The 12,520-nt window shown below is 33.5% G+C and overlaps 1 protein-coding gene across 1 annotated transcript in view; it reads left to right on the forward strand.

Annotated features, from left to right (window-relative positions):
• Positions 1-12,520, forward strand: part of LOC103595939 (regulating synaptic membrane exocytosis protein 2) — a gene marked incomplete at its 3' end in the record, with an annotated part of 267,512 nt that overhangs the window by 238,374 nt on the left and 16,618 nt on the right. Inside the window, exon 13 of the mRNA XM_008579475.1 lies at positions 9,961-10,029. Coding sequence (XP_008577697.1) covers positions 9,961-10,029 — 69 coding nt within the window. The remainder of the gene's footprint in view (positions 1-9,960; positions 10,030-12,520) is intronic.

Genomic DNA, 12,520 nt, shown 5'->3' on the forward strand with positions numbered 1-12,520 from the left:
ACCTTTCTCCTCTCCTCCATGAACACAAATGATTCAGATGTTTGTTTGCTTAAGGTTGTCTGCTAGCTCTCTTAGACTTTATTCATTTTTAAAAATTCTTTTTTCCTTTTCTTTGTCTGCCTGAGTTATTTTTTAAAGACTGTCTTTGAGATCTGAAATTCTTTCTTCTGCTGGCTCTAATGGCCTGCTTAAGATCTCAGTTGTGTTCTTTTTTTTTCCTTTTTGTCTTTTTTCGTGACTGGCAACGGATCGCAACCCTCAGTGTCGCGCCCGTACCAGACCGGGACCGGCAATGGGATCGCAACCCTCGGTGTTGCGCCCGCACCTCGCTCAGCCAGTGAGCGGCTGGTCTGTACGTGGGATCCGAACCCTCGGCGGGAGCACCGCCGCACTCGCAAGCGGCGCACTGTAGCAGTGCGCCACCGGGCAGGCCCTCAGTTGTGTTTTTTATTTCAATGAATGAGTCCTTTAGTTACAGGAGTTCCACTACATTATTTTTTAAGGTATTAATCTCTTTGTAAATTTCCTCCTTCATATCCTGCATATTTTTTATCATTTCATTGTGTTGTCTGAGTCTTCTCTTATCTCATTGAATTTTCTTAAGATTGTTACTTGTAATTCCTTTTCAGCCATTTCAAGGGTTTCCTGTTCTATAGGGTCTGTTAGTTGAGAATTACTATATCTTTGTTGGTGTCATATTTTCTTATTTTTCCTTATTTCCAGTATCTCTGAGTTGATGTCAGGTCATGTGGTAGATCAACTACTTCTTCTATTACTCTGGAGTGGACTTTGAGGAGAAAGACTTCCTCCTCTTTTTCCATGATTCTCTGGTGACTCTCCTGGTCATAATGTAGTTGAATATACATCAGTCCATCTGCTTGGTGGTCATGGCTGCTACTGTGGCAGCAAGCTGGTCTAGTGTTGGTAGAATCTGTGGTGGTGGCTGTTGTGAACTACCTCTGCAGAAGTGGTGCCCAGCCTTCTGGTTGTGGTAGCACTCCTGCCTTTTGTGTGGGCCGGGGGTGGGCTGCTCAGGGCTTTCCCAACTGGGCCTCCTGGTTGTGGCAGCACTCCTGCCTTCGTCTGTGCCATCTTCTTTCTTAGTACTGCTTTTGCAGTATCCCACAGGTTTTGGTAAGTTGTGCTTGTATTTTCATTTTTTTAAGGAATTTTTTGATTTCCTGCTTTATTTCTTCTTTGACACATTGGTCATTCAGAAGCATGCTGTCCAATTTCCATGTATTTATATTATTTTCAAAATTTTGTTTTTGATTTTAAATTTTATTCCATTGTGGTCTAAAAAATATACTTGGTATGATTTCAGTCTTTTAAATTTGTTGAGACTTAATTTGTGGCTAATATGCGATCTGTCCTACAGAATGGTCCATGTGCTGATGAGCAGAATGTATATTATGCAGTTGTTGGAAGAAATGTTATGTACATATCCGTCAAGTCCATTTGGTCTAAAGTGCTGTTTAAGTCCAGTATTTCCCTGCTAATATTTTGTCTAGAGAATGTGTCCAGTGCTGACAGTGCTGTGTTAAAGTCCCCAACTATTGCTGTGTTGGGGTCTATCTTTCTCCTTATGTCAAATAATAATTGCTTTATGTATCTGGGTGCTCTGACGTTGGGTGCATACATACTTATGATTGCTGTATCTTCTTGCTGCATTTATCCTTTTATCATTATATAACATCCTTCTTTGCCTCTTTTTATAATTCTTGATTTGAAGTCTATTTTATCTGGTATGACTATGGCAACTCTTGCTTGGTTTTGCTTTCCATTTGTGTGGAATGTCTTTTTCCATCTCTTCACTATTTGTCTGTGTGTGTTTTTATTGGTGAAGTGAGTTTTTCACAGTCAGCTTATAGTTGGGTTTAGTTTTTTAATGCAGTAAGCTAGTTTTTATCTTTTAGGTGGAAAATTTAATCTATTTACAAATCAAAACCCCATTGAGATATCATCTCATTCTATTTGGACTGGCCATGATCAAAATGAGAAAATAACAAATGCTGCTGAGGATGAGGAGAAAGGGGAGCCCTTATATGCTATTGGCAAGACTGTGAATTTGTACAGTCATTGTGGAAAACAGTATGGAGTTTCCTTAAACAACTGCAGACAGAACTACCATATGATCCAACAATCTCACTTGTGGGTATATACCGAAAGGAATGGAAATCATCATGTCAAAAGATACCTGTACTCCTGTGTTTTTTGCACCTCTATTCACAAATAGCCAAGAGTTGGAACCAACCTAAATGTCCATCAATGAATGACTGGATAAAGAAAATAAGGAATATATGCACATTTGAGTGCTATTCAGTCATAAAAAAGAATGAAATTCTAACATTCACAGCAACATGAATTAGCTTGGAGAAAATTATGTTAAGTGAATCAAGCCAGGCATACAAAGAGAAATACCTCATGTCCTCATTCATAAGTGGGAGTGAGAGAGAGAAGAGAGAGAAAGAGAGAGAGAGAGAGAACAAAAGAGAGGAAGAAAGGATGGAAGGTAGGAAGGAAGGAAGAAAGAAAGAATGAGTCACAATAATGCATGGAAATTTCAGGAGAGAACAGAACTGTGATTACTAGAGGTGGGAAAGGAGAAGGAGAGAGGGTTAGCAAGAAATTGGTTATTGACACAATTTGATCATTACACATTGTATACTGGTATTGATATTCAACTCTGCCCCACAAATATTTATAATCAATTTTTTTCCATTAAAATAAGAGATTAGGCAGAAATAAAAAATGAGTGTAAAAGAGGAGCTAACTTGACTTAAAGTAGATATTAAAATACATTCAATTCAGTTATGGAATTACCTGAGTTTATGAGTGTATGCCAATAACTGAAAACATAGATAATATGGAAAAAGTCCTAGAAAAGTAATATTTATCAAAACTGACTAAATAAGAAATAAAAAGCTTAAGTATTACTATACATAGATATTATTAATGTTTTATGAAGAGATAAAACTTATTTTACAAAGAGAACACTTGACCCAGACAGTTTTTACTGGTGAATTATACTATATCTTAGATAACAGATTATCCAAGTCTAATAATAGTCTTGCGGAATATATATAAAGTAAGAATATTCCCAAGGTCTCTTGCAAGGTAAACATAAATTTTATACTAGTTTACAAAGCCATTCCAAGAAAGGAAATTTACAAGCCTGTTGTACTACTGATTATAGATTACTGAAAAAAGCTATATAAACTATTAGCAAATCAAATGCATTAGTTTTATAAAAATTTATAAATGTGATTAACACATTTACAAATTGATGGAGTTTGGATGTTTTGTCCTCCTGGAACTCATGTAGAAATTTGATCCTCAATGTTGAAACTGATTGAGTCATGAGGGTGGATCCCTCAGGAATGGATTAGTGCCCTCCCTAGGTGGGGGGAGTAATAAGTGAATTCTCACTCTATTAGTTCCCATGAGAGCTGGTTGATTAAAAGACCCTGGTACCTCCTCTCTCTCTCTTGCTTCCTCTCGCCATGTGATCTGTTTGTACCTGCAGGCTGCCTGCCGCTTTCCACCATGAGTAGAAGCAGCCTGAGGCCCATGCCAGATGCAACAGTCCCAGAATCATAAGCCAGACAAATGCCTGTTCTTTATAAATTACCCAGTCTCAGGAATTTCTGTTATAGACACAAAACAGACTAATACACAAATTAAAGGAGATAATCTATGTTGTTTATTCAATACATGAATAAAAAACTTTTGATATAATTCAACATAAGTTTATAGTCATATCCCTTAGCAAGTTATGATTTAAAAAGGAGCTTCTTCACCCTGTTAGAATATTTATTAAAAACCTGCAGGAAATTTTATATTAAATGGCCAATGATAGAATTCGTTCTTTAAAAAAAAATGAACAAGAGAATGATTGTAAAGGAGGTCTTAGCACAATAAAACAAGAAGAATTTAGAAACATTAATGATTCAAAGGAAGAAATTCACCTATCATTATTTGCAGGTGATAGAATTGTTTACCTTGAACTTTCCAAAGAATGTATAGACAAATTATGGTTTATCAAGATGGCTGGATTTAAGATTAATATATATAATAGTCAATTGCATTTCTATGCACCAGAAATAGAATAAGTAAATTTTAAAAAGATACTTTATAGTAGTAATAGAAACTCTCAAATACCTAGGAATAAATCTAACAAAAGTTTTGTAAAGCTACTGAAGGAAAAAGTTATAGCATTTTATTAATAAACATTAAAGAACACCTAAATAAATAGATAAATGCCATAATCATTGGTAGGAAGACTCAAAATTATAAATCATCAATTTCTCCTATTTATATCATAGGTTGAATGTAATTATAATACTATTGCATATCTTCATGGAAACTGATGAGCGAATCCTAGATATATATATTTGGAAAACTAAAGAGAAAGAAATGATCAGAAAGCTTCTTAAGAGTGCAGGGAGGAGAAAAATTTTTCTAACAGAAGTCAGCTTTTACTGTATTTGACACACTGTGTAATAACCATGGGATAAATTAATCAGTGGAATAAGGTAGAGAGCCCTAAAGCACACTCTCTTACATAAGTCTCTCTTATATAAGAATCTGAGATAATATGTCAGATCAAGGGAGTAAGGTTGGTGGCGGAGGCAAATAGGCAATTCAGTAATGAGCTTTAAAAAATTTTTGTCCAAGAGAAAAGAACATAGATGAAATTGCATCTTTGTGGTGTATCATGTACAAGAAAATAAACTCTAGATTGGTTAAGGACTTAAATATTATATAATTTAAGGTTTAGTCAGGAATCTGGAGCCCTTAGTGCTGAGACATTATTAGAGATATGGAATAAGAGACTTATTATAAAGATTAAACTTTACCAAATCATGGGAGAAGCTGAGAATTCTTTGTAAGAAGGTTTGTGAGACAATGATTGAAGAATCGGAGGAAAGTTATTTGCTGGAGACTCCAGGGGAGCTGGTAAAAATGTCTGTGGAAGGCTGTTGACTCTTCATAGTATACTGGTCCTGAAGTCTCTGTGGGACAGAAAGACAGGTTGGGGAGGAAAAATGTATGCAAAACAGGAAAAGCAAAGAAAACTTGAACCCATGAGGACAAACTGGAATCTGTGTTTATCTCTCATCCCTTCTAACCCTCATTTTGTGGGTGACCTACAGAAGAAGCTGGTATCCTTTGTCATGGATCTGCAGCAGATGTGTTTGGCCCAGATCTGAGAACAGCTGTAGGAGGAGATTCAGCAGGACCCAAAGAAGCATCTAAAATCCTCGACTTTAGTATTATCATAGTTATTTTAAGAACTAGAGAGAATTGAAAAAAAATTGAAAAACCACAATCATAGTGACAGTCTCAGAAATGTGGGCTTCATAGTTGACCAACTTGAATTAATACTGTAGGACATGCTCCCAGCAATTAGAGACTATATATTCTTTTTGTCTACAAATGAAATGTTTGCAAAATTTTCCTATTGATTTTTAAGTAATATATTCATCTGGTATACATTTAAAAGTGTGTATAGTGAAAAGTCTCCCACCTCTTTTTCTTAAACATCTAGTTCTTCTGTGCATGCACTACCGTTACCAATTTCTGTATTTTTGCACACACAGACAAATGTGTATAGAAAATGTGTATCATTTTCTTTTTTTCATCCTAACATAAATAGGGACATATCATTTTATGCACTCTGCTTTTTGTTTTTAATCTCTTTTTTAGTGGTTACTTTTGAAATTTTAACATTCACAGCTAACAAAGTAATGTTAATTAATGTCTCTAACTTTTCTTCCAAACCAGACAAAAATTTTACAGTCTGATTTATACCCTCTCCCACCATCTAATATATTACTGCCAGAATTTTACCTCTGCCTCCAAATTAGTCATTATTATAAACATTGTCATTTTATTTATTCAGAGTTTGCTTAGGTTTACTTGTATTTTTACTACTTTCTTTTTGCATTGCATCACTTCCTTCTAGGATAAATTTCTTTATTTCTGAAATACTTTTTTAGAAGTTCTTTTAGTGTAGAATTGGAAAAAGGCTTTGTTTTTCTGAATGTCTTTGTTTCTTCAATCCTAATGGAAAACTTAACTGTGTATAAATCCTAGAATGACTTTTATTTTCTCTCAGCAGCCTGACAATGTTATTCTAATATCTCTGGCTTCCAGTTTTGCAGAAAAGTCTCTCGATTTATTTAAACTTTTAATTTATTAGCAGTTTAGTTGAGTTGTGTTCCCCCAAAAAGATATGTTGAAGTTCGACCTCCGGTTCCTCAGGATTTGGCCTTATTTTTAATTACGGTCTTTACAGAGGTAGCCAAGTGAAAATGAATTCATTAGGGTGGGCTCTAATTCAATATGACTGGTGTCCTTATGAAAAGAGGAAAGTTGGACATAGCAAAAGACACGTACAGTGGGAAGACAATATAAAGACATAAACAGAGAAGATAGCCATGTGACTGGAGTAAGTATCTACAAGTGAAGGCACACCAAAGATTGCTGGCAAACACTGGAAGTCAGAAGAGACAAGGAAGCATTCTCTCCTAGAGGCATCAGACAGAGCATGAACCTGCCAGCAACTTGATTTTGAACTTCTAGTGTCCAGAATTGTGAAACAATAAATTTCTGTTGTTTTAAGCTACCCAGTTTTTGGTACTTTGTTACAACAGTCCTAGCAAACTAATATAGCAGTATTTTGTGGTTTCAGGTATACATGTTTGGTACACTTTGTATTAAATGTATTCCTAAGTATTTCATGATTTTGGACATTCTTATAAATGATACTGAGTTTAAAATTAATTTTTCTATTGTTTGTTGCTATTCTCTAAGAAACACAGTTGTTTTTTGTACTGACTGTGTATCCTGCAATCTTGCTAATTTAACTTATTATTCATAATAAGTTTTTTATAACTTCCTTAAGTCTTGTAATTTACATTATCGTGTTTCTTCTTGCTATCTAGCAGAATATATATATAATTTACCAAATTAGTAAATTAAATTATAAAAAATTTGTTCATCTCTTTTTTCTCAGTAGATGCAGAAAACACATTTAATGAAAATTAAATCCCACTCTTTGCAAGTTAGTAATATAAAGACCTTCTTCAGCCTGATAAAGTGTAACTTCATCAGATATCAATTCTAATGGGGAAATAAGAGAAAAACTATATTTAAAGTCACAGTTTTAAAAGGATGTAAAATTTCTCTGTTTCTCTCCAGTATTGTACTTATTAGCATAGAAAAGCAAGGAAAAGAAAGAAAAAAGCATAAGGATTGGGCAAAAAGATTGTCTATGTAGAAAAATCCAAGTAAAACACACTATAGTGGAAGTAAAAAGAGAGACAGAAAGACTTTACTAAGGCATTTGGTTAACATTATTTTATGATGAAATTGTATTCCTGTATCTGAACAATTAAGTTAAAAAACATAATTTTTAACAATATTTCTAATCACAATAGAAATTATAACATACAGAGAATAAATCCAACAAAAATGAAAATTTTGAGTGGCCAAAATTAAAATTTTATGGAAAGACCTTAAAGAAAACTTAAATGGAGAAAATGCTATGTACATGGCTAGTAAAAAAAAAAAGCTATAAAACATGCCAATCCTCCCTAAATTAATATATTGTAATAAATAAATAAATAAAAATAGACAGGCAGTGTGGCTACTGAACTAAAAAAATTTTTAAAAAGTATCGATTCAGTACATATCATTTCAAAAATCCCAATGGGATGTTTTTGTGCAATTTGATAGCCTGAATCTAAAATTTATATAGAAGATTATTGGGCTAAGATCCAAGATACAAATAAAAAAGTAGATGGATTTGCTCTTCAAAATACTCATATAATTCTATAGTAACAAAGAGAGTGAGCTACTGGGTTATCGATAGATAACCTGTACAAGAGAAAAATAGAGCACCAGAGAGAGCCTAGTAGGTAGGTGGCAATGATGACATCACAAACCATTGGGAAAAGATGGAAATATTAAATAAACAGTACTGAGATGTGTGCTATCCATATGGAAAAAGTGAAATTGCATCCATATCTCACACTATACATGAATTTAATTCAAGATGGATGAGGATGTAAATGCAAAAAGAAAAATTTTTAAACTTCCAGAAGAAAATATAGGACACTATCTCTCTGCTCATAAGGTCAAGAAAGATTTCTTAAGACACTGATAACACTGATTTTAAAAGAAAAGATTGATATATTAATGACGTTAAACCTAAGAATTGAATTTATCAGAATGCCAAAAGACAAATGCAATTAAAGAACATAATTGCAATATATTTAACTTCTATAGGATTAATATCATAACATAAAATCTCACTCTGGAAAGAAATCACTAAGTTTTGAAAAGTAGTATTTACAAACCATGTATACCACCTGGCCCCACATACACACACAGGACAGCTCACCAAGTCTGATCAAATGAACTTTACCTTTTGCTGGTGTCTTTCTTGATCTGGTTCTTGACCAATACCAAAAGCTTGTAATCTTTATGTTCTGTTGTGTACCTGGCAACCTACACTAATCATTACTTTGTCCTTAAGCATTTACGAAATGAAATGTTATAAGCTGGGTAGCAATTCTTCTTAAGTCTCTCCTCAGTAGCCCCATCTGTGTGATCCCTCTTCTATCTCAACTTCATTTAGAATGTATGTCCTAATTCTGTAAGTCTTTTTGTGCTCAGTCTCCTGGGATGTTGTTAGATAATTCAATTTTCATATCAATTATGGCTCGAACGCCTCAGATTTGATGGTGTCTAAATCTTTGTGATGTAAGATTGTAGAAGGAAAACAGTAATATCTAAAGCTTTATTACATAAGCATTTGGAAAGAAAATAGTAATAGTTCAGTCAGTGGGACCACATGATAAAAACAGATAGTTGTCTTCTTCTGAATCATTAAAAGAAGAAAATGAGGGGCCGACCCCGTGGTGCATTCGGGAGAGTGCAGCACTGGAAGCGCAGCGACACGCCCGCCGCGGGTTCGGATCCTATGTAGGAATGGCCGGTGTGCTCACTGGCGGAGCACGGTGCAGGCGACACCACACCAAGGGTTGCGATCCCCTTACTGGTCACGAAAAAGAGAAAAAAAAAAAAAAAGAAGAAGAAAATGAGGACTACATTTCCTGGCAACAGAGACTCTCCCTCCCCCAAAAGAGCAGGGATTAAAACAAACAGGTAAACAAAAAACAAAAGGAAAAAAAAATTACAGTGTATTTCTAAGAGTAGATTGCAAATATTGGATTGCAAATATAGATTTAAACACATGGTACTCTTCAATTACAATAATATCAGTGCTCTTCTTAGACTGTTTCCTAGAAAACATAACACACTTCACCATTTAGATGTATTAATCGATTTTGTGGGTGATTTATTTCTTATTGTCTTCTCAAAGCAATGGAGAAACAGCTAAACTAAATAGTAAAGAAAAAAAGGAGGTTAAAATGTCTTAAGTGAGTTTATTTCTTATGTTTCCTCTCCATGAGCATGAAAAATAATTTGGTATATTCAATTTCTTAGTCACGCATATTGTAAAAAATCACATTAACCCTTTTGAAAATAACACATAATTTTTGTTTTGAAATTTACCTAAACTTAAGTGACTTTGTCCAGAAGCATCTAGAATTAGCTTATCTGTTTTCCAATAGATTTTATCAACCAGCATCAAATAATTTACACATATTATTTAGTACTTAATATTATTTCAAGCTTTAAACCATTTAGAAACTTTATCTTCTACATTTGCAGAATAATTCCGTGTAAACTGTTAACTCCTTGTTATTTGTATCCTTACATTATGAAATGTGTGTGAAAGTGTTGGTGACCTCATAATGACTTTCCTTCTTTTTTTATTCTCAAGAGTTTCATTCAAAATTCTTTCATTTGTTTTTCAGGTTATTGAGGACTTTTTTCCCCTTAAATAGTTATGAATTTTAATTATTGCTATTGTTTACTTTATAGGGTCAAAGAGAATAAGTGATAGTGAAGTCTCTGACTATGACTGTGATGATGGAATTGGTGTAGTATCAGGTAAGAATTTTAGAATTATTTTATAGTATTAGAAAGGGAGTGTAATTCATCATCATTATCATAAAAACAAATAAATAAATAAAAGAAATAACTGACCTCTCCACGCCCCACAGCAACCTTACAGAAACCAATGGCAATTTAAACCCCCAAATAATTCCATTTGCTGGAGCACCTATTCCACTTATTAGATTGAATATTCTTGAAAGATTTCAGGAAAGTAAATAGAAATAGTAAGCATTTTACAATAAATTGGTGAAGGGGTTACACAATTAAAATTCTTTATACTGCACAAACATTGTGAAAAAAAGATGAAATCTTTTTGACATCACTAACATACAAAAATATGTCAAATATTTATATATATTTTCTGAAAAATTTTTCGTTGTTTATATATTGATTAAGAATCATGCACTGCTACATTTTAAAAACTCGGTAACTTTTTGCTTTCTTATTGTACTGAGGGTGAACAGCACATTAATTTACTAAGACTGTAAAAACATTTTTTCATGTTTTATGTTTTACGAATTAAACCTCAATAATGTGATTTTGAAAAATATTTCCCATGGTCTCTTTCTCAGAGATCACTAGAAGTAGTTTTCTCTTTGTATTCTATTCTTTTGTCATTTCTTCTCTTTTCTGAATATCTGGCAACATCAGGTTTTCTTCATCCAAAATATTTCCCTTCAGGTGATTAAAGCCTTTCATCTTGATGCTGTTTTTGGCAGTCTCAATTCTTTTATTTTCTATTGTCAGGATGGCAAAAATACTTACTTTTCCCATTCTATCAAACAAGTTGTACCTTTTGCAAAAAACAATTTTATAGGTTCTTTCATTATTTGGGTTAATACTCTCGAAAGTAATTTTTTCTATTACAGAATAGTGTTTAGAAAGCCTACCCAATTCAAAGTACTTAACCCTGGGTTCTATATGTTTCAACATTATTTTTTAAAAACCCACTTTCCTGTCTTCACATTATTATTATTATTACTTTTTTTTGCCTATCAGAAACTATCTAGTGAGTCATTTAACAATCCATTGAAGAGAAAAGATTGCTGTGCAATATCCTATATTTTGCTATTTTGAAATTCAATGTAATTTTGAAACAGATTTTTCATGATATAATACATTGCAATAATGTATTTATCACTCTTTGAATTCTGTCACTATTAGAAATTTGAAGTGATCTCCATATTCTTTTTATAAACATCAAAATCAGGATTATGGTATTGCAGTTTCTGAAATTATGATATACGTAGTTTCTTTTCATGCCTCATCAATTTAGTAAACGATGTACATAAGAGTCATGATAAATAATATTTAAACATATATTAACTTTTTAAAGTATTTTTCTTTTATTTATGGCCTTTTTGTTTTAAAACTCCATTATTAAAAATACTTTCAACAGAGAATAAATGCTTCAACCAATAGTTTATCAAATAATTTAATGACTACCAGATCAAATAATATATTTTCTGAAAAATTGTTCTTAAGGCATCTCAGATGAGAATTGCATGTATACATATACAGAATGAATACTCCCCTGTCACCCTTAACTGACATTTTAAGTATATAGTATAAAGTCAGTACACCTGGAAATCTGTTGAAGCTTTGTCACATATATGAAGAGATTTCTTTCCAAATGCAGACTATCTGTCAAATTCAGAGTATCGGTTATAATCACTCATAATCCTTTTAAACTGTTTCACTTTTTCATTCAATTTTTCTACTTTGCAAGGCAGATGTCTTGAAAATTAACTATGCCAGAAGTAGTAGTTTCTGTGCATGTGTGTTTTTAAGACATTATTTATTTAGAGCAATTTTAGGTTCATAGCAAAATTAAGAGAAAGGATACACAGGTGCGTATATACCTCCCTGCCCCCATACATCCATAGCCTCTCCCATTGTCAACATCCTCCACAAAAGTGGTACATTTGTTACAATTGATGAACATGCATGGACACATCATTATCACCCAATGTCCATAGTTTACAGTAGGGCTTACTGTTGGTGTTGTACAATCTATGGGTTTGGACAAATGTGTAATGACATGTACTCATCATCATAGTATCATACAAACTATTTTCACTGTCCTAAAAATCCTCTGTGCTCTACCTATTCATCCCTTCCCCTCTTTCTACCCCTGGCAACCATTGACCTTTTTATTGTCTCCCTAGTCTTGCCTTTTCCAGAATGTCATATAGTTGGAATTATACAGTATGTAGCCTTTTAGACAGGCTTCTTTCGCTTAGTAATATGCATTTAAGGTTCCTCTATGTCTTTTCATGGCTTGATAGCTCATTTCTTTTTAGTGCTCAATAATATTCCATTGTCTGGATACACCACAGTTTATTTATTAATTCACCTACTGAAGGACATGTTGGTTGCTTCCAAGTTTTGGCAATTATCAATAAAGCTGCTATAAACATCCATGTGCAGGTTTTTGTGTGGACATAAGTTTTCAACTCCTTTGGGTAAATGCCAAGGAGCACAA

This window comes from Galeopterus variegatus, unplaced genomic scaffold, assembly GCF_000696425.1.
Source record: "Galeopterus variegatus unplaced genomic scaffold, G_variegatus-3.0.2 Scaffold1893, whole genome shotgun sequence".
Lineage (NCBI taxonomy): Eukaryota > Metazoa > Chordata > Mammalia > Dermoptera > Cynocephalidae > Galeopterus > Galeopterus variegatus.